The sequence below is a fragment of the Littorina saxatilis genome, linkage group LG17 (genome assembly GCF_037325665.1).
Source record: "Littorina saxatilis isolate snail1 linkage group LG17, US_GU_Lsax_2.0, whole genome shotgun sequence".
Taxonomy (NCBI): Eukaryota; Metazoa; Mollusca; class Gastropoda; order Littorinimorpha; family Littorinidae; genus Littorina; species Littorina saxatilis.
The window spans coordinates 30,159,196-30,182,446 of record NC_090261.1 but is presented as its reverse complement, the minus strand read 5'-3'; the positions used below and the strand labels follow the sequence as shown (position 1 = coordinate 30,182,446).

The 23,251-nt window shown below is 42.1% G+C and overlaps 2 protein-coding genes across 2 annotated transcripts; one reads left to right on the top strand and one right to left on the bottom strand.

The window, feature by feature from the left end:
* Positions 1 to 40: 40 nt before the first annotated feature.
* Positions 41 to 20,574, top strand: LOC138952018 (conserved oligomeric Golgi complex subunit 2-like). The gene is made up of 18 exons (XM_070323593.1): positions 41 to 251; positions 878 to 1,039; positions 1,348 to 1,413; positions 2,200 to 2,280; positions 2,913 to 3,025; positions 4,292 to 4,397; positions 7,335 to 7,514; positions 8,005 to 8,126; positions 8,951 to 9,074; positions 9,524 to 9,663; positions 11,494 to 11,555; positions 12,006 to 12,172; positions 14,097 to 14,348; positions 14,861 to 14,936; positions 15,192 to 15,337; positions 15,748 to 15,884; positions 17,802 to 17,973; positions 18,485 to 20,574. Exons 1-18 carry the CDS (start codon positions 114 to 116, stop codon positions 18,578 to 18,580), a joined length of 2,340 nt encoding a protein of 779 aa, XP_070179694.1. The 5' UTR covers positions 41 to 113; the 3' UTR covers positions 18,581 to 20,574.
* A 215-nt stretch (positions 20,575 to 20,789) lies between these two features.
* LOC138952026 (SAYSvFN domain-containing protein 1-like) lies at positions 20,790 to 22,745 on the bottom strand. The gene is made up of 2 exons (XM_070323601.1): positions 22,609 to 22,745; positions 20,790 to 21,915 (listed from the first exon to the last, which is right to left on the bottom strand). Exons 1-2 carry the CDS (start codon positions 22,738 to 22,740, stop codon positions 21,496 to 21,498), a joined length of 552 nt encoding a protein of 183 aa, XP_070179702.1. The 5' UTR covers positions 22,741 to 22,745; the 3' UTR covers positions 20,790 to 21,495.
* Between the last annotated feature and the right edge of the window lie 506 nt (positions 22,746 to 23,251).

Genomic DNA, 23,251 nt, shown 5'->3' with positions numbered 1-23,251 from the left:
TCAGTATATTAAATACGTTTTCGGTAAGCTTACATGCAATCTTCAAGCTGTTCATGTCATCAAACAGTGTGTTCGGATAATGTTTCAGGCAGCTTTAGCCGCTGTCATGGCCGATGCAGACGGCTTTCGGTAGGATTGCTGTTGACAAAACACCGAGAAAGGTTGTCAAGATGACAGTCGATGTTGGGAAGGGCTTTGCCCTGCCATCGGGTCCTTCCTCCCTTTGCTTTGACAAGGAGGAATTTATGAAAGTAAGTGAATGAAGAGTGCATTGCGACCTGATACTATCCGTGCGTTTATGAGAGGCCACGTAGCACTATTTACAACTGTACTAGCAGTGTTCAGCATTTGGCATTGTATCTAATTACTACAATACTATTATTCATTCTGATCCCTTCGATAATGAAGAGCTAGGGGGTAATCTTGAACTTTTGTGTGTTAAATTCATAGCTCAGAATTCAGTGGCATTCTTTACTTATTTTTGATACAAGTCCCTGTAATCAAGCCAAAGAACATTTGATTTGTCGTGAAATTAATTGACGGATTGAGCTCCAAACTTAAGCATGATTAATTAATTTGGTGGTAATCATGAACTTTAGTGTGTTAAATTCATAGCTCAGGATCCACTGCCAGTTTTTACTTATTTTTTATACAAGTCCCTGTAGTCAAGCTAAAGAACATTATTTTGTCGAGCATTTTTAAGAAGACTAGAAGCTGCAATTAAGTCTCATGATAAATGTGATACTTTTTTTTTTAGATTTCCACACATGCATGATGCAGTCCAGCAGTTCTTTGTTAATTTTAAACCACACTCAAGAATAATTGTTGCCCTTCTCTAAGAAAATGTATGAAAACCATTTATTCTTGTGTATTTCAGAAAGACTTTGATGTGGACAAGTTCATTATTGACTGTCGCAAACGCGTTCCATTGGAAACCTTGCGAGATGACCTGGCAGTTTACCTGAAGATTCTGAAGAGTGCTATGATAGAGCTTATTAACAAGGACTATGCAGACTTTGTCAATTTGTCCACCAATCTGGTATGAGCAAGTGTGTGTGTACATGTGTGAGTACATGGGTGTGTGTGTTTGTAACTCATTGCACTGTCTATCAATTAAATTATCTACTATACAGAGGCATTTCCTGCATGGTTCTGAAACTGGAATTGAGCTTTTTTGTGTTATTGGAAGGTGATACTCTAAAACTACATGAGGTCTTAGAATAAACAAAAGAAATATATACCTACCAACTGCTAACCATATGATAAGCTTGATGATTATTTTTCTAATGCCTGCCAGCACTCAAATCGGTTGAAGTAGCCTGTGTAATGCAAAAAGAGTTGTTTCAGGTGGGCATGGATAAAGCCATTGGCAACTTGACTGTTCCCCTTGGCCAGCTGAGAGAGGAAGTGTTGGTAAGTTATTCATTTGTTCTTTTTCTGTTGTAAGGGGAGAACTTCTTTCTCGTGCAGAGGGGTGGTGAATAGACTTGTTCAGATGTGGTTCAGCGTTCATTATTGCTCTTTGTGTTATGTTACAGAAAAAAAAGAATAAATCGACAACAACAAAATGTTATTTTATTAGTAAAATTCATTTCTCCACGGGCAAAATATTATTTGAAAATATTACACAAATATACTCAATATGCATTAATCTAATATCTTGCTGTTAGTGTTAGAACTTTAGAAAAGAAGAACCTTATGTACTAATTAATGTCTTACGTTTTTCCTTTTTTGGGGCGGGGATATAGCTCAGTTGGTAGCGCGCTGGATTTGTATTTATTTTTCAGAGTCAACTTTGTGTGCAGACTCTCTTTGGTGTCCGAACCTCCCCCCGTGTACATCATTTTACATTGGGTGTGCATGTTAAAGATCCCACGATTGACAAAAGGGTCTTTCCTGGCAAAATTGCTTAGGCACAGTTAATAATTGTCTACCTATACCCGTGTGACTTGGAATAATAGGCCGTGAAAGGTAAATATGCGCCGAAATGGCTGCAATCTACTGGCCGTATAAAATTTCATCTCACACGGCATCACTGAAGAGCGCATAGAACTGTACCCACGGAATATGCGCGATATAAGACTCATTGATTGATTGGATTATAAGTGGTTTGTGTTTGTGTGTATTCAGTTTGTTATTTAGGACATTTTCTTTCTCTTTTGAAGTGTTTTAATGACTGTTACTTTTTTTTCGTGGCAGAGTGTGCGTACAGCAATGAACGAAGCAATAGAAGCTGTGGAAGAAAAGCTACGGCATCAACAGGAGATACAAAGAAAAAAGGTGTGGATAAGAATGAAGTAGTACAACAAGATTGAAATGAGAATTCTGTTATACAGGAATATATATCATGAAAGTAAATTTGAACTGACACAAATGAAACAAGAAATAATGCATAATATGGAAATGTGTTGGAACTATAAATAGATTTTTCATTTACTTAGATGTTTAACGAAAATATGTGTTTTGTGTTATCAGTTACAGACAATGTGTTGTGACAATAAATGGTGCAACAAAAAGTATATTCGGTAGACAGTGTTATACAGGCATGAGACCAAGGGTAGGGCGGATGGTGGTGAGAGAGGTGAAGGGACGGGGAATGTTTACAGTGCCGTGTGCCGGGCTGTGAGCAGTGCCCACCAATGTTTAGCTCAGGCACTGTCGCGGCAGACGCGCCTTATCTATGCAGGAAAATGCAGTGCACTATTCTGGCCATCTGGCCAACTGCCGTCCTCATCTCTAAGGCAGACTGATACCAAGAGGTGTAAGTTACACCCGCCTTCAGGCTCAGGCATTTTCAAACGCTCGACTCAAGACTGTATACTTATTTTTCATACGCTTTTATGATTTTTGAGACCACACGTTTTCAGAGATTACCTGTACTAATTTTGAACAACTGTCTATTTGCTATGCAGGCATGTCTTCAGCGCCTGCTAAACATCAGCCACTCTGTGGAGAAAATAGAGCACCTGCTGGGCATCAGCCAAAGCTCTGGCACCACCACCACCCCTTACCCTGCAAGCACTGGGTATACATTCGTAATTTGTTATGTGCTACCGGTAGAATTGTTATGTGGCAAGATACACAAATGAATATATTTAACCCCTTCACTGCCACAGTATAACAGCATTTTGGTATTGCTGTGCGCCGGGGCAAATTTCGCTTTCTTCGGTAGGTTCACTAATCTGTTCACTGCTCAATCATTTATTGAGATATCTCTTAGATCTTTGGCATGTGGTTTGCTTACACCCTTGGCTATTATGTGATAACATGATCATTGGACTTTGTTTGTGATTGTTATAGTAAAAATCGATATAATGACCATTTTTGTCAAAAATTACAGTTTCCAAACTTTCACACACACACTGCAGCACGTAAAACCACAGAAAACACAGCTAAAACTGGTGTCAAACATCAGGTACTCACATTACAGCCCATAACAGTTCTCTTCTGTGTGGTAATCCATAAATCACTTCTTGTAGAGCTTCCAGAACACTGTATCATTTGAAAACAGGTCTACGAGTTGATGTCCGACTTTCGGCCGCCATTTTGAATCTTATAGATCGGAAAAAACTTCTAAAAAAGTTTTCACCACGTGGTACTAACTTATCTGAACGGTCAATGGGAAAGAACTGTGTTTAAACCCCTACAAGAAGTTGGACAGTGGTTACCTCCCATTTAGTTTTCACAAATGTCCTGAAAAGTGCTGATGTAAATGCCACGTACCTAGTACGTGTATGGGCGTATGACAAACCAAACATGACCACGTACCTAGTACGTGCTGGGCAGTGAAGGGGTTAATTACTTTTCCAATGAATCAAATCAAATCAAACCAAATTTTATTTTACGAAGGTTGTGGGATAAGCAATTGATACAAATGTGCTTTTTTTCAACCATCCCTAAGCCCAGAGTTAGACTACATATTTATATACACGTAAATTCATTAAAGAAAGGAAAAAAACGAAAAAAAGCAGAAGAACAGAATTCACAGGACTATGTACACATTACAGGCTTTACATGAATCAGTCTATCAGGTACCTGCATGGTGAAACACTCCCTTGTGGAGTGAGTATAATGAGGCTTTTACGACACCTTCCAGAAAACAAGGCAGCAGGGTTCATTTCATATGCCTGAGAAGTGACCTTGGAACAACATGAACAATGTGTGTGTTTAATCACGAGTGACTTAGGGCAAGAAAGTTTGTTCCTAAAGTCCAGATCAGAATGTGCATGCTTTTTATCAGCTAGGACGTAACGTTTTTCTTTGTGAGTGCACAGCCTAGTGTGTGTTGCAGGCAGCTGAGTGGTCAGCTGATAGAGAGAGTGGCCACAGAGTTCAACAAACTCCAGTTCTACGTCACCAAGAGTAAAGGCCTGCCGCTGGTGGAGAAAATCAAACCTGTAAGTGGCAAGTGTTTACATGTATATGTTACGTTATGTGGGTCCTCTATGCACTGGGCTGTGCATATAAGGCCGCAACCACACTTCACCTTTGAGGTCTTCTTCTTCTTCTTCGTTCATGGGCTTAGACTCCCACGTTCACTAATGTTTTTAGCACGAGTGGATTTGTACGTGTACGACCGTTTTTACCCCGCCATTCAGGCAGCATTCGCCGATTTCCGGGGGGGAATGCTGGGTATTTTCGTGGTTCTATAACCCACCGAACTCTGACATGGATTACAGGATCTTTTCCGTGCGCACTTGGTCTTGTGCTTGCACGTACACACGAATGGGGTTAAGTCACTAGCAGGTCTGCACATAAGTTGACCTGGGAGATCGGAAAAATCTCCACTCTTAACCCACCAGGCGGCAGCGACCGGGATTCGAACTCACGACCTCCCGATTAGGAGGTCGACGTCTTACCACCACGCCACTGCGCCCGTCGGGCTTTGAGGTCTGTCAGCAGAAAGTCTTTCTGGGTATCCCCAGGTCCATCCCTGCTCCCTCATTTCCCCCTCCCATGTTTCAATGCAAAGTTATTACAGAGAGGTTGAAGGGTACCCTTGGATAGCGTCTGGATTACAATGTGCAAACCCTTTGGTACAATTTTTTTAATAGTTTCGTGAGTAGTAAAGCAGGTACATGTATACGGGAATAGTCTTGTGTATTACTGACACAATTATTATTCAAGGATTTGTTTGACCTTGAGAATGAAATCCCATCCAAAGTAAACACGAGGCAGTATGCATCAAGTTGATCTCTAATAAAAATTGACCTCCACCATTATTTTAGTTACATTTTCAATCAGTACAGTAGACCCCCACCCTCCCTCCTACTTTTACTCCTTTTTGACTCACATGCAAAGCAAAAGTGAGTCTATGTACTCACCCGAGTCGTCCGTCCGTCCGTCCCCCCCGGCCGTCCGGCCGGCCGTCCGGAAAACTTTAACGTTGGATATTTCTTGGACACTATTCAGTCTATCAGTACCAAATTTGGCAAGATGGTGTATGATGACAAGGCCCCAAAAAACATACATAGCATCTTGACCTTGCTTCAAGGTCAAGGTCGCAGGGGCCATAAATGTTGTCTAAAAAACAGCTATTTTTCACATTTTTCCCATTTTCTCTGAAGTTTTTGAGATTCAATACCTCACCTATATATGATATACTAGAATGAATACCCGCTTCGCCGGGTAGCCGGCTTCGCCGGGAAGAAGTACTTAGAGCCGTACGCCGGCTTCGCCGGGTCCGAACAATGGACCCGCCAAGCTTAGGTCCCTCCCAGATTCGTGGAATGGGAACAGCACGAAAATGATTCAGTGGCCATAATGCCATTCCTGACCATATCGAGTCCCATCCTTGTCGACGAATGTAACCGTGTTAATCACCTTTGGAGGCGAACTCCACTCAAACAGGACTGAGCAAGTTATGGCTTCTCAAAGGAAGGCCAGTACATAAAATTACACAAAAGCCGCCAGACCACATCACAAACAGAACTGAACAATGCACAGGTGTTGCTCACATAGAGACACACACACACACACACACATAAAAAAACACACAGAGAAGCCGTATCTATAGAGAGATAGATGACAGTGTATTTTTCGCGTGGCTATAAATTGATTCGACCTTTGCACTTTTACAGTGAGGATAATTTACGGGTCCAATTTACGTTCTGGACACTGCGTTGACCTTCTAAAAATAGTAACAGTAACAGAACGCCGGGAATATCCGAAGACGCTCCACTCACACAAAAGTGCACCATACGAAGGAAGGGAGGTAAACGCTGAAAACCTGGAGAATATGAGAAGATAAGGAAGAGTTACTTATAATGGTGAAATGAACACAAAAACCAAAATCGATTCAGCGCTGCGCGCTGAGAGCACGTGTTGAAATATCTCATCGATGATATTGTGTCCGGGGTGTAGCTGAATACGGTGTCCAAATTTGAAAAAGATCCACCGAGAACTTTGGCTTTGGTGTGTCGGTATGGGGGCCCGGGTAGCTGAGGTGGAACCAAAATAGCTGAGGTGGAACCAAAATCGGTTCCGCGCTGCGCGCTGAGAGCACGTGTTGAAATATCGACCAGGTTGTGTCGTGTCCCGGGTCTACCTGAATATGCCCACCAAATTTGAAGCAGATCCATCGAGAACTTTGGCCGTGCATGGCGAATACACAAATACACAAATACACAGATACACAAACACACAGACACACACACAGACACAAGTCGTATATATATATAGATAGGGCAAAGTAAGCCCCATCTTTTGATACCAGTTTGGTTTACCTTGCTTCAAGGTCAAGGTCACAGGAGCTCTTCAAAGTTGGATTGTATACATATTTTGAAGTGACCTTGACCCTGAACTATGGAAGATAACTGTTTCAAACTTAAAAATTATGTGGGGCACATGTTATGCTTTCATCATGAGACAAATTTGGTCACATATGATCAAGGTCAAGGTCACTTTGACCCTAATGAAATGTGACCAAAATAAGGTAGTGAACCACTAAAAATGACCATATCTCATGGTAGAAAGAGCCAATAAGCACCATTGTACTTCCTATGTCTTGAATTAACAGCTTTGTGTTGCATGACCTTGGATGACCTTGACCTTGGGTCAAGGTCACATGTATTTTGGTAGGAAAAATGTGTAAAGCAGTTCTTAGTGTATGATGTCATTGCTAGGTTTAGCTGAAGGTCAAGGTCATGTAAAGGTCAAGGTCAAGCATGTGAGTCGTATGGGCTTTGCCCTTCTTGTTTTTAGATGTATTGATATACGCCAGAGATATTGAAGATACATTGATTAACGCCAGGGATACAGCTTTGACAACTTCTAAGATTGTTCACGCCATGGCCCATGCACCCCCTTTAAATGTGTATTGTTTGATTGTTCAGCGCATCGCAAACATCACCACTACCCTGCAATACAGCCTGGAGGGTTCCTTTCTGGAGGGACTGGGGCAAGAGGATGTCGGCATCTTGAGGCAATGTCTGAGAACATACGCTCTCATCGACAAAATCCGCGACGCTGAAAACCTGTTTAGACAGCATGTTGTTAAACCTTACATGGAAGAGGTATGTTTGTGTATGTGTGTATGTGGCTGTTTTAGTGCGTGCCTTGTGTGTGTGTGTGTGTGTGTTTTTCTAACACAAGTAAGACTACAAAAGGGAAAGAATTTGTTGTCTGTTTGGTTCTCCAACTAGAAATCTTTTGCCTGGGAAAGGGACATGATAGTTGGTCTTATTGATTTGACTAAACTCCATCATTTCAGTTCTGTAGGCTTGTAAAACTAGACAAGTAAATGTACGTGCATTCCATGTTGGTCTTGAAGTCTGAAATATGTTATTCATAGTTGAAAAAGAAACATTTTATGATACAAAGGAGAACATATTTCCCTGTTTCAGCAGGTTTCCTATCACAAAAGGTATGGTCTGGTTTAGGTGGTGTACTTTGTTGGGAGGTGTCTTCTCAACACAGGGGCCTGACATCGCAGATACCACTGTATAAATTGCTGTGGTTATCCGCTTTTTTGTGTGGTCATGCTTTCATTTGAATTGTGTTCAGGTGATCTCTGAGACGTTCATACGCTCCAGCAGCCAAGGTCTGGAGGGCATGTTCAACAAGGTGCTGGACTTTATGCCCACGCACTGCCACGTGTTGAGAGACATCACCTGTCCTGGAGCCAGGTACATGTAGGAGCCGGGCTGAAGTGCACGAAGCGAAAGTGGGTGCCACCCAAACGGGTGAGAACAAACCGCAAAATCTGATTGGTGGAAATTACAACAAATCTCAATTTCAACCAATCCAACACCGCGGCTGGCTCCCACCCGGTTGGTTACTTGGTCGTGCACCTCAGCCCTGGTCACTGTCTGTTGACTGCATGTTGTGCACTGGCTTTAATTGTCTGCTGTATTCTCGGGAAAAGTTTCTCTTATCCGGAGAATTTTAAGTGGAAGAAAGAAGGCATATGGCAGGGGAAATAAAAATCCTTTTTTGTAAGCGATGTTTCTTGTAAGCGATGTTCTTGTAGGTGGGTTCAACTGTATCAAACTTTGAAATCCTCGTTTCTTCAATTAATTTACTTTTTGGTGCTGTACAACGTACCTGGGATAAGAGAGATACACTTGCTACCAACCAAAAGTGTCCATACAATGCAGACTTTATTTAAAGTCAGGGAGAGTATTCTCACTTGCATTATTATGCAGGCCTCCATCTCCCCTCCCCATCCTGCCACCCCAAACTACGCTACTTTTTCCAGACAATTTACATCCAATATTTCAAAGACAAACCACAGCATACACCATTATGTACTCTAGGTTGCCGACCAGGACTGTGTAAACCTTGCAGGTGATAAAATGTTTATACACTATTCATGTAGATCTTTCTGGCACAGGGACTGTCATATTACTAGTGACACTAACAAAGCTTGGTATGCAGTATGCAATGTGAAGGCTGGATTTTCTGAATTCTCAATTATTAATCCATGTATTTTTTATTTTCTATTCAAAAGCTCTGGTGAAATGGTTCGGGGATATGATTTCTTGGTGAATGCCGTGTGGCCAGAGATTGTCACCAACCTGGAAGCTCGTACACCGTCCATCTTTGCCCCAGGCAACCCTGAGGTCTTCCATCAGGTAATTTAGATTAACAATTTTTTTGTAATTTCATTTCATATTATTGACAGGGATTCTTGAAAAGCTCATGTATAGCTTTATAATAACGACAGTGTCTCTGACACTATAAGTTGCCTTCTGATTTAAGTTGTCTAAAGTCAATGCTGAACTTTAAGCAAGAGGTAGTAGTATTGCTTTATCTGCGGTCACCTTAATTATTGCTTGCCAAGCAGGGTACAGACGTACTGCATCCTGTTTATAGCAGTCAGGCCAGGGAGATTTCGTAAACTGCATGCAAAATCTTCAGCATTGAAAGAATCAATAAATGACGTGCTATGCTCACGAATCTGTTTTGCAATTCTCTTCGTTTCTGATTATTACCCCTAAAATACCAGGGTTTCTTGAAACACAGCAAACCTATCACCATTCCACAAAAAAGCTGCTATTAAAGGTGCTGTTGCTGTGTACAGAAATACCGGGCGAGTCAGCGTTTCCTGAACAAGTTTGAGTGTCTGTGTGGAACACAGGCCAGCGTTCAACGCCTGCGGAGCCACCCTAGTTGCCACACATTCAACACCAAGTGGAGTCTTCCTGTCTACTTCCAGATCAGGTACACCTTGTCTTTCCCAGATAACTCTCTGCAGCTTTGCTGTATGAGAACACCTGCAGGTGTTTGATTTCCATGTAGAAGAAGGGAATAAAAAGTCACCCAAAACGGTGCAAAAGAAACCCAGTTTAACCAAAAGAGTTAAAGGCACACTCCTTCCTGTGTAACCCTAACCCTCTAAGTTTGGACTCGCCATCTCAGTTAAAGGCACACCTCTTCGCGTATAAACAGTTTGGACTCGCCATCTCAGTTAAAGGCACACTCCTTCCCGTATAAACAGTTTGGACTCGCCATATCGACGCCTGTGTCAAGCTGGTTGTCTCCCTCATCTTCAGTCGTCTGGACTACTGCAACTCCCTTCTGGCTGGCCTCCCCGCCTCATCCATTCATGGCCTACAACGAGTCCAGAACGCTGCTGCCAGGCTGACGTTGAGGAAGACGAAGCGAGACCACATCACCCCCCTACTTCGCTCCTTGCACTGGCTCCCTGTCAAAACCCGAATCTCCTACAAACTGTCCACTCTGGTCTACAAGTGTCTCAACGACTCTGCTCCGGAGTACCTTCAATCCTCCCTGGACCTGTACACCCAGCCGTCCGACCGTCCCCTTCGTTCTGCTGCTGACCCACTCCGCCTTCACATCCCTCGCTCGAAACTCGCATCTGCTGGTCAGCGTGCATTCCCCTCCGCGGGCCCCTCCGTCTGGAACTCCCTGCCGCTTGAGCTTCGCCAGAGCCCCTCTCTTGACGCGTTCAAGAGTAGGTTGAAGACTCAGTTCTTCCCGTAGCTGGCTGCGACTTTCATGTTCGACGTGATGTGTTGTGCCCCAAAAGACTTTCTTGTGCTGTGCTCTGTGAGAAGTGTTTTGTTTGTGTTTAATATTATTTTGTTTGGACCTAGCTATTGATGTGTACATTGTTGTTAAACAGTTGTTTGTTGTATGTTTATCAGGGTTTGCTAGTGTGTGATAGGGTTCGTGTCCGTCTGTAGATGTTAGTTTCTTTGTTAGTCCTGTGTTGACAACTCTTCGACAAGCGCTTAGAACTGTACCCACGGAATACGCGCTATATAAGCTTCATATTGATTGATTAATTGATCTCAGTTAAAGGCACACCCCTTCCCGTATAAACAGTTTGGACTCGCCATCTCAGCTAGTTAAAGGCACACCCCTTCCCGTATAAACAGTTTGGACTCGCCATCTCAGTTAAAGGCACACCCCTTCCAGTATAAACAGTTTGGACTCGCCATCTCAGTTAAAGGCACATCCCTTCCCGTATAAACAGTTTGGACTCGCCATCTCAGTTAAAGGCACTCTGCTTCCCGTATAAACAGTTTGGACTCGCCATCTCAGTTAAAGGCACTCTGCTTCCCGTATAAACAGTTTGGACTCGCCATCTCAGTTAAAGGCACTCTGCTTCCCGTATAAACAGTTTGGACTCGCCATCTCAGTTAAAGGCACACTCCTTCCGGTATAAACAGTTTGGACTCACCATCTCAGTTAAAGGCACTCTGCTTCCCGTATAAACAGTTTCGATTCACTATCTCAGTTAAAGGCACACTCCTTCCCGTATAAACAGTTTCGATTCACCATCTCAGTTAAAGGCAAACTCCTTCCCGTATAAACAGTTTTGATTCACCATCTCAGATCTGTGCTGGTGAGTCGAACTGTTTATTGCCTTTAAATATTGCATTAATCTTACTGATGCTAATTCTGATACCTATATTTACTTTGGGTATTTTTCCTGCTATGTCCCAGTACGAGGCGACCTCCCCCATCCAACTCAGTTGATGTTTTTTAAACACTTATCTACCCCGCGTTTCTGTCATTTTCCAGGTTCCAGGACATTGCAGGAGCTCTTGAAACAGCTTTGGTTACAGGGCTGAATGCTGCCCCTGGTGAGTTATGGTCTGAGCTGATTATCTCCCTTTGCAACTGATAGTTGTGAACTATTTGCAAGATGTGTTGTGCTTGCTTGCTTTACTAGAAATACCTTTGCTGGTAAACTTAGTGAAAAGTTCACTTTCCTTACAGAATTTAGCAATTGTGTTGCATGTTCAGAATACATGTTCTTGGTTGGAACTTCTTGGTTGCAAATTTGTGTAAAAAAAAAAAAATGAAGTGGACCCGGGGTGCGTGCAAACAGTTAACATTCAGTTGTTGCTTCTTTTTTTCCCCCATAAAATTATATTCTTTCTTTCATTCAGTGGTTTATCCATTCAAGCAACCATGATTTACTAATTGTCTCCTTGATTTATTTTTCCACAGCTGATTGATATATTCATTCTTCAACTTTATTGCTTTTTCATACAGTAATTGGACTGTTCAATTAGTGCTTGATGTTACAGAGGGCAGTGACTGGAAGCTACAGTCCAGCAGCACCCTGTGGTCAGGGTTGGAGCGGTGCTGGAAGGACGAGGTGTTTCTGCCCGCGTTGCTGCACCGCTTCTGGAAACTGTCCCTCCAGCAGATGGCACGGCACGCAACGTGGCTAGACCAGCTGTACGAAGATGAGGTCAGGCCGTGTTTTAAATTTTATTTTTTTTATAGAGGTGCCTTCCTACCTGTGCTAACGATTACAGTTGAGATCATTCAATACGAAAAACAATAAGCCGAAAAAACCCATTACGCGAAACGTGTTGTCAGTCCCAATCATTCCCTTCATAAACCCTACTAAAAAAACAACATCATAACGCGAAATAAAACGATCTGAGACTCACGCACAAAACGTTTACACGAAGCCGATTCTCGGTCTCTTGCACCACCAAACAACTGTTTTTTTCAACTTTTAGCTTCCAAAGCGAGAAGTGTACACGTGTTTGCACGGCCCATTGAAAGAAAGAATGAAATGGTCGACGTAAACTTAGACTTTATCACGAAGTCGGAACAGCTCTCTTGTGGTGTTTGCTTCTTGCGCGTGCATATTCTTCCCGATAATTCCATAATCTCTCACTTTGGAAATTGGAGCAGATGGCACACAAATGTCACGGTGTATCAAGATTCTGAAGCCACTTCCGAAAACACTCTACGGCTTACGCGCGTTTGTTCGGTTGGTCAGCACCGATCAACTCTGTTGAAGCGTTTATACTTAAAACGGGTATCTTCTATGCTTTAATCATTTCATCACTTCATTGGCCCGTCAAAACGCGGAAAAAAGCGGCTTCCTTTGGAAATAGAGCCTTTTATTCGCTGTCAGAGAAATGATGCGACCCGAAAGTCAGACTCCTGCGAAGTTAACAACAAGACGCGGGCTGTATTCTTACACAAAAGAGTACTTCCGTTCAAACCGAAAGCTGAAACCGAATCGCGTCAGCAGTTCAAACGAGTTTCGCGAACATCGCTGCAAGTAAACCGATTTCAAAATAATGTGATCATTTTCGTTATCGCGAAAAAACGTTAACTCGAAAAAAAATATTGGTCCCTTTCATTTCGTGTTAAGCGATCTCGACTGTACGTACAAAAGCACCACAGCCAGGTTGTAGATTTGTGTGTGTGTGGAATGTGTCCAAGGGGAAGGATGAGCAATACCAGTGTTGTTCCCAGGCCTCGGTCTTCAGTCATTGACCAATTCTTTCTTCTTCTTCTATTTCGTTCATGGGCTGAAACTCCCACCTTCACCCATGCTTTTGCACGAGTGGATTTTTACATGTATGACCGTTTTTACCCTGCCATTCCGGGAGCATACGCCGATTTTGGGGGAAGCATGCTGGGTATTTTCGTGTTTCCAAAATCCACCGAACTCTGACATGGATTACAGGATCTTTTCCGTGCGCATTTGGTCTTGTGCTTGCGTGTACACACCAAGGGGAATAAGGCACTAGGAGGTCTGCACATAAGTTGACCTGGGAGATCGGAAAAATCTTCACCCTACCAGGCGGCCGCGGCCAGGATTTGAACTCACGACCTTCCGATTAGGAGGCCAATGTCTTATCCACTACGCCACTGCGCCCGTCTAAATACTTTTTTGATCTGGTGCATTGGTCTGACCCTTGGCAGGTAGTTTTAATTGACATGTAAGGTCTTCTGACCGTCTATATTTGCTACCAAGCAGACAAAGCCGGACACTTTGACCTATAATATTTTCAATCCAGGTCAAGGAGACCTTTCGTACCCTGAGGCTGGGAGCGATACAGTAATACCATATAAAAAGCTGGACGGATCTGTGTTGATTTATAGATGATCTGCCCGTGAAGGAAGGCACCTTGGGTTGATCATTTCTTTGAATCAATTTTTAAGATGAATTCAACAAGCTGTTTTAGTTTCAGTATTTGATGCAGAAGGATGACATCAGCTTAAACAGGAGATGTTGGTGGTACTGTACATCTGTTACCTCCTTTCCATATTCTGAACGTCGACATGCTTTGTGATTTACTGTGTTTTTTTCCCTAACTATTGTAGAATGCCTTTGCCAAAGTTTCCATACCATCCGCTTATTCCAGATGGAAAGGCGACGGCAGAGTTTATCCAGCAAGCCGTCGAAAGCTTCTCTCACGGGTTCAGCCAGCTACAACCAGCTGAGCAGCCTTGGGGCAGGGGAGGGAGGAAGAGCAGGGTCAGGGTCACCCACCCCTCGTTCCGTCTCCCCCCAGCCGCAGACAGTTCAAGACGGGGCCAACTCCAACTGCAGCGAACCCATCACGACCGGCCAGATTGTGTGTTTGCTGTGCGACGCCAGGAGGCTTGAGGAAAAGGTTGGTGGGGTTTGTTCGAACCACAGTGGAACCTCTGCCTTCAGACCCTCAATGATAAGACGCCCTCTACTCCCAGAGCTCATTTTCTCAGATGTTTTCTTCAAAGTGTCACTAAATGTACCTCCATCTGATTTCTTTCTCTCTTTTAAGAATGATAATTTTCAGATTGTAGGAGGTCGTTGATACAGAGGTACCCCTGTAGGTGTGTGTGTGTGTAATGCTGATTTATCCAGCTAACCATCCAAGCCTTCACTCACATCTTCAGCCAGCTACAACCAGCCAAGTAACCTTTGCCTTTGGGAGGGGATGGTCATAACAGAAATGAATAGTATCTGGAGTGTTTGTGTTTGCCTAGCGACTTGTTTGATGTAAACTGTTGTGTGTTGTTGTTAACAATGCTAAGTTATCTGACTTGGTTGAGTGTTTGAAAGATGCTTCATGTAAATGCCTTCACACTGTCAGTGAAAGAAAGAAAAAAAAAACAAGCTCGGTTTTTGTCTGCTCTCTTGCAGGTTCCACAACTCTTTGAGACAGTTATTCACCCTAAAGTAGTGGCATCAGGTCTGCAACAGGATGATTCATTAAGAGGTAAGCAGGTATCAAAACACAGGTTCACGTTGATTTCTGTAGAAATAACTTTGTTGGATTGTCAGACAGAGGAAGGGAGAGAAGTCAGACAGCTGTTGTCTGATTCAGCTTACCTCTCTTTATTTGAGCTCAAAATCGTGCCTGGACATGTTTTGTTTTGATGATTACTGTATCTTTTGCCACTATTTGTTTTGTCTGACCAAAAAAAGAAGAAAAAAATAAACATACTCTAAGATGTTTTCTTTTTTTCTTCAGAATGTATACAGGAGAACATGACAGCCTTGGATGAACGACTGCCAAAGTTCCGTTCCATTGTAACAGACGAGGTTGTCATCCAGTGTTCGGCTTTTATCCGTCAAGTCAGCGACATTCCTCGTCTCTACAGACGCACCAATCGTGAGGTAAGAAAGACTCTTACGAGTTATTTTCCCATTTGCCGTGGCAGAAGGGTTAAGCCTGAAGACAGAATTTTGGCAGTTTGATCAGCATTCTGGCAGGTGGATGCCAAAAGAAAAGAAAGATCTTAATCAAGGAAAAGTTACAATAATCCCATGATACTTGTGGGTCTGAAACATTTTCCAGCACAGTGTTCGTACCATGTACGCAGCCGTTGTATACGAGTGGAGTAGGCATTGTTCCCATATGCCAAGGGATGGGTTACTCTGAAACTACAATCACAGCACACACACACACACAAAATGTATGAAGAAGAACACAAAGACCATATAAAATGACTTCTCTGCTAAATAAACTTTCCATAATATTATCTTTCTTTTTTTAATTTTATTCCTGACTTCTCTGTTTTTTCTAGGCACCAAGCAAACCATCGGGTTATCTCTCTGGAATGATAAAACCGCTACAGATGTTCAGCAACGAACATGCTGCCGACCTGGGGACTGATCAACACAGAAAAATCTTGCTCATCATCTTTTCCTCCTTAGTGGACCAGTAAGTCTGAAGTTGATGCTGCTCTGCTTGTGAAACTTAACAACAGATCTCTAAACATTAGAACTGCCCCTTGCCTTCTACAGAGTTGTGACTGTATGACTTATTGTGAAATGGACAAGAACACCCCTTAGGGAAGTGTTAACATTTGAAAAAGGCGGAAGAATTAATGAGCAGTGGAAATAGAATATACTTGTGGGTGAGAGGTTTGTATCTCTGGAGCTGTTTGTAATGGGCGGTTCTGGTGAGGTTATGCCCCTTCTTTCAGGCGGAACCTCGCGGCAAGATCACACGAGAAAGGAAAAAAGCGTACATTGGTCCCAAATAGCATGTCGCTTTGGTAACAGTTCGTGTGTAAGTCGTGCATTTTATACGGTAAAAAGACAATGGTAACAGGCGGAACCTTGCGGCAAGATCACAGGAGTTGTCTCGCGTTATCACCCCAGAAGCTCTCATTGATTAGATGTACTGTACCTAGACTCAGGAATGTACCAAGAGAAAGTGCGGAAGTATGGGTGAAGCAAAGATTGATCATTATGACGCACCTTGGTAAAGTGCTAGCTTGAGAAAATCTTAGCTTCATGTGTGTTGGTTTGAGTGAAAGTTTTCACTTATCTTCAGTCAGAAATCGTGCTTTGATGTTTGCATAATTGTCACACAGTTACTGTGTATACGATAATGAATCAAATAGTAAACTGCTCTGGATAAAAAGCTCATCTCACTCTTCTGCCGACAGCATGGCATCAAGAAACCAGAAATCCTTCCTCTGCATTTTATACGAGACGAGAGTTAATGCAATGATGTGCAAAGTACAGTAATATCCTCTATTTTGAATATTTCATCACTTTTCAGACCTTGTAGTTTTGGATTGTCTCGTCATAAAGTCTGTAACATAACCTCCATTTTAACACACCCTTTTGTATAAAGAGATACGATACCGATAAATGCACAGGCGGGCAGTGACCTAACGAGTATTTTTCCACTGCTAATACGACGGAAGTCACCCAGACAACCTTTTTCTCTTGAATTCATTGTCTGTCTTGGAAGACTTACATAAGAAGTAACAGTAATTTCGTGTAACGCCATTATTTGCGATTAACTTCGCTTCGCTTTTGATGTCAGAGATGTCACTGTAAATGGCAGGGTCAAGAAGAGACGTCTTGCTTTGTTCGGTCGATGTCCTATCTCAAGACTTGAGAGCATCAAGAGTGTTTGTAGGTCTCAACACAAGACGTCTTGCTTTGTTCGGTCGATGTCCTATCTCAAGACTTGAGAGCATCAAGAGTGTTTGTAGGTCTCAACACAAGACGTCTTGCTTTGTTCAGTCGATGTCCTATCTCAAGACTTGAGAGCATCAAGAGTGTTTGTAGGTCTCAACACAAGACGTCTTGCTTTGTTCGGTCGATGTCCTATCTCAAGACTTGAGAGCATCAAGAGTGTTTGTAGGTCTCAACACAAGACGTCTTGCTTTGTTCGGTCGATGTCCTATCTCAAGACTTGAGAGCATCAAGAGTGTTTGTAGGTCTCAACACAAATGAACCATGGTAACATATCTTTACTATTGTTTCACACAACACTACAGTAACAGAACTTCACTATTGTTTCACACAACACTACAGTAACAGAACTTCACTATTGTTTCTCACATCACTTCGGTAACAGAACTTTACTTTGAGGATTGCATAGCTTGTGTCTTCCCTGCAAGCGGCTGAACATTTTGTCAGATAAGTTTTGTCTAATTAGTGTTTGTCTGTGCACTTAAAAGATGGTGGATTGATATATCTGTGAACATAACAGTTTGTTTTGTCAATAATTTAACGTTCCATCAACATATCTTTCTTGGTTTTTTTTATTCTGAATTTTGGAACGTAGGCAGTCTTTTTGTTTTTGGATTTAGAATGGTACTCTTATTTCACACAGGTTCAGCGAAGTGACGGGGGAAGTGCTGACGTCAGTGAGGAAGATGGAGGAGAGTCTGAAACGTCTGAAGAAGGTGCGGGGGTCGGAGAAGTCCAGCAGCAGCCAGGGCCTGAGTGACGACGACAAGATACGCTCTCAGATCATCGTCGACATAGAGGAGCTTGGCAAGCAGGTCTGGCTTTTGCTCGAGATAACTTTACATGTTGGTGAATGAACAAAAACAAAGACATTAAGAGGAAGAGAAGAAGAAAGAGAAGAAAGAAGTGGAAGAAGAAGGGGGAACTGACGATGAAAATATGCAGAGAAATTATTAATGTAAAGCTTTAGGATTGTTGTCTTCCACCCCCCCTCCCCCCCCCCCCCCCCCCCAATTTTATTTTTAAACACACGCAAAGAACACAACCAGTCTGTGTAAGCATCCGTTCCTTTAAGTCGCATTGATGTGATATGTTGACCTTGCAAGATTTAATTTTCTCAACCCCAAGGTTAAAAAAGAGTTTAAAACAAAAAGGAGAAGAAAAAAGTAGCAAGACAGTAAAGCTAGTCCAATGCCTCCATTGTGTGCATCTACCATCCAGGCCAACTTTGTTAGCTGTTTACCACAAACAATTTTTATTTTTGGATGTTGGCACTTTGTTTGGATGATTCAACTTTGAGTGATTTCCACGTTCTTTTCACCACAGGTGGAAATGTTTGGGGTTGAGAAGACTGCCATCAGCGGATTTTCCAAGCTTCAAAGCTTGGCAGAGGAGGCCAAGGCAGATATGACTTCAACGTGAAGGATTCCTGGTTGATTTTGTGTAAAAAGAACATAATGTTGTTTGTGCATTGTCGCAAGAACAAAGTTTAATGTAGACTGTTACAGTGGAATGCCCCTTTTCACACCTCCAAGAATCTGTCAAAAATCACCACTTAGAATGAAGGGAGTCTTAAAATGGAGGTAAAATATCAGATATTATGAACAGAGAATCTGAATATCCTAGGTCTTAAAAGGGATGAGGGGAGGGGGAGGTCTTAAAAGGGGGTCAGACTTTCAGGGGGTCTAAAAAGGGGAGTTTCACTGTACAAGACTATAATGTTTGGGGTCGTTTTCCTGGTAGCTGCCTTTTTGTCCTGGATTCTTTTGGGGCTGTTTATCATGAATGTTGTGAAACTGTGACTCAAAGAGATTTAATTTATTGGGTTGAAAATAAGAAGTGAAAGGTAACAGTGTTGAAAACTTGAGAGCAAAGGGTGTGAAGAATATATATGGGGAAGATGCAAGATGGACGAAATGGAAAACTAGACTTGTTGCAAAGAGAACAAAGCGTGAAGGCAGCTTGAGAGATTAATTAATACAACTTATAGAATATGTAAAAGATAAAGGTAGTCCCACAACTATTTTTTTTCTGTTTGGAAGCGAGATTTTATAGAGATCTCAACTAATCTTGGGCCAGCTTTATGAAGGCAGTGCTGATCCTCTCCCTCGTTGCCTTTGCCTTTCCTGGTTCTTAATACAGGGCTAACACCTTTCCGGTTCTCGTCGGAAATCCGGTTTTTGAAAACAGTAAGCCTCCCGTAAACCATCACAGATACTGTCAGGCTTTTACACACAGTACAAACACCCTTCCATTTGAACGCTCACCAAACGGGAACATCCTAGGTGCCCTACGTAAAGAGCGAGCAATTTTTAAAGAATTAATTTTGCAGATTGTCTCGAACACTTTTTGGACCCATCCTGAACTCAGGTCAAACATGAGTTACTTCCCTTCGGGTCTCATTCTATCGATGTAAACTGTCGATAGCCGTGAATCGATGATTATCAAAATGTTTTTGGACCGTGGTGCGTTTTTGCGCTAGACCTAACTTTTAAAATCTAAATAATAAATTGACAGCTTGTTACACAAACATTCTTTAATCATAAAAGAATTCTTTTTTCATCAAGACAAGATCAGTACAATTCGAAGTTGTGAAAGTTTGAAAAAAGAAAAGCCCGGAAGCAGGGTCACGCAAGGGTCGTAGCAGACGACGGTTTATCAGTGCATATCGCCGTTCCTCTCAACAGTCAAAAGTCATCGCTAGAGTTCTTGTGAACCACAGCCGTTTGTTTCGTGCATAAAAACGTGCTATTGTAAATAAGCTCACATCGAGTCGCATTCAAATGACTAACTGACGACTACATTGTGAAAAAGGGAAACTGGATCACACGGGTTCACGATGGCTCAGGGGTAAGATAAACCACGCAAAAATAAATTCTTTGAAAATTGTTCGCTCTTTACGGAGGGCACCTAGGATGTTCTCAATCGGTGAGTGTTTAAATGAAAGGGTGTTTGTACTGTGTGTAAAAGCCTGACCGTATCTGTGATGGTTTACGGGAGGCTTAATGTGCCTTTAATTAGATCATTTGCTCATATTGTTATTTGTATATAATCCCAAAGAAAATGTTTGAAAAGTAATTTCTTTAAATTGACTGCAAAAGTCACAAAGATAGTACTATTGTTTCTTGTAGACAATTGAAGCATAACCTTCCCTTCCACAGAGAAGAAGGGGGAAAGTTGTTTTAATGAAACTTCTGTCTAAAAGAATTCACTAAAACCACAGTGTAAATGAAACTTGCAAATAACAGAGTAGTGCCCAAACTTGAGGTAGATTTTTTCCAGGTGTTCCTTTCTTTACATGTCATGGGTGATACAGTGTGTGAAAATACTGATCTGCCTTAAATGTCAGGTTCTGTTATTGTTGTGGTACTTGTATTAAAGTGGGTCCAGTTAGCAAGAATAAAATATTAATTCAAGTACGTGTATGTGTGTGCATGTGTGTGTGCGCCAGCCTGTGTTTGTGTGTTAATTTACATATTCCTTTCTAACATTAGAAATTACTTCCGTGACAATTATTTGTAAACAGATCACATTTTGTCCCTCTCGCACACACACACACACACATACACACACACACAGATTCACAGTCTTGGTATCAACAACATGACGTTACTTTAGCAACAGAGTAAAGTAGGTTTTCGCAAATTCAACACATCATTTATCAGTCAGTCCAATTTCCACGCATCAATGTCATAATAAAAAGAGAATCACGACTGAAAGATTAAATCCTGAAAAGGATGCTCGCACTGACAAACATTTTCTGAAAGCAAACCATCACCACGAAAACACCAGTGTAAGTATCTCACTAAATCTACCCATGTTATCAGATCAAAGAAATTGTTTAAAGGCACGCTTCTTTCAGTGTAAACTGTTCGGCTCACCGTCTAAGATCTGGTCGACCTTTTACATGGGATATAAAATTAAAAAAAGAGAATCACGACTGAAAGATTGAATCCTGAAAGGGATGCTAACACTGACAACAAACATTTTCTGAAAGCAAACCATCACCAACAAAACACCTGTGTAAGTATCTGACTAAATCTGCGAATTCTAAGCACATCCCACTCTACCCTTCATCCACCAAACACAGACCTTGTTCACCCCCCCTCCCCATTTTTAATTTTTATATGAATCACAATGCTGAAGTGGTTATCCATGAAGCATCTCAATTCTCAACTATTCCTCAGGTCAAGTTTCTTGCAGCATTTCACAGTTCAGGTAGAACAAAGAATAGGCACTTGGAGATTTCTTTTTCCAACCTCTCCCCTACCCCATCACAAGCTGCTACAGCCCTCTTAACCATTGTTGTCACTTTTATTGCACTATTTTCTTTTAAATCAAGATGTGACAAGAGGTTTCCGATAAAGTAGATTAGCCTCCAATTGTTCTGCAGTTATAGTCCCTTGCAGTCTTTCGCAGTTTGGGTTAAACACAGAATAGGCACTGAGAGATTTCTTTTTCCTCCCTCTCCCTGTCCGTGTGTTCTTGTACACAAACACTAGCGCAGAAACGGCAAAGAAGACGGCACCAAATTGCAGTTCGATGAAAATCCCCCATAGAATCAACCACAGAAGAATTTTTAGTCCAAATAAGACCCAGCTGTATTTCCCTGGAGGTGGTGGTGGTATGTCCTCCTCTCCCTCATCGACCTCTTCCATGTCATTCTCTGGTTTTGTGTCTATGTGAAAGCTCTCATCTTCCTTGATGGTCGAGTCTGTTGAAATATTATCCATGTTGCACTTTTCATCTGTTGCTGTCTGCAACCATCAATGAATATTTAAATATGAACAACATATATGCCTGAAAACAAATTAAAAACAAAAACAAAAACAAGAAAGAAACAACAGAAGACATTGAAACTAATCAAACATACTTCATGTGATCTGTTTCTATTCTGCCGGCTTTTTGCATTTTGTTCAAACTGATTTACCATAATAAGAGGTGGGTTTTTGTTTTAACTGGGTATAAAAATGATTATCAGTACCATGTCTTCAATCTTTGTTCACAGAGCAGACTGTTAAATTGGTGTCACTTGGTCAGTTTCTGAGAGAAAGAGACACACACACAAACACACACAGAATTAAAGAGAGAGAGAGAGTGCAGGGCTGGATCTAGTGTATGAGAGCGAGGGGCTTCCAAAATGAGGAAGGGGTATACCGTATAGGGCTGGTCAGGCAGAGGAGGGTGTCGTGTGTGTGTGTGCAGACGCTGTTGAAAATGATCAGAAGAGTACAAGACGGGGACGAACATAACGAAAACCTCACGTGAGATAAGAACATGTCTGATGTGTCCGGAAACCAAGACATAACTCACTACTGCATTCAGTACTTGTGTTGTGATAACCGTCAGTTTAGAAAGATGGCAGTATTGTCGCGTGCAAGACGCCTTACGCATTTACGTAAAGTTTCCCAGCTTATTGAGCGTACATTCAAGGCAGATTAAGCTGTTACCGTTGTCCTGAAGAATCCCCAAAGCCTCTGACGTGTCGTCTTAGCTTGCGTCTCTTCGATTCGCCTTTTCGCTCGATACTCGGCTAGTTTCGCTTCCATGTTGGCATCCTGTTCTGATCGTACTTTCTTCATAAGAGAGCGACTGAAAGGGAAGTAACTCCTCCTCAACAAGTAGATGACAGTCGCATCACTTCCGTACAGCATTAGTTTTGCTTTCCTCTCAAAGTTTTAGCACAGTGCCAGCCTGGCGGCTAGCGATAGAATATTTAAAAAAATACAACAACAAACAACAACAACAACAACAACAACAACAACAACAACAACAACAAAATCCCAGCACAGCACTGACTCAGTGGACAGAAAAAAATAGGCCGGGGGCTGAAAACTAAACTCTGACCGTCGACACCGTCGTAAAACCAAGCCGCGAAGACGAAGAAGAGAGCATAAAAAGCGAAAGAAACTTAAAAGGTCCACCGCTCATGGCAAAGGCAGTGAAATTGACAAGAAGAGCGGGGTAGTAGTTGCGCTATAATGAGATTTCATACCCAGGAACTCTCATGTCAAATTTCATAAAGATCGGTCCAGTAGTTTGGTCTGAATCGCTCTACACACACACACAGACACACACACACACACATACACA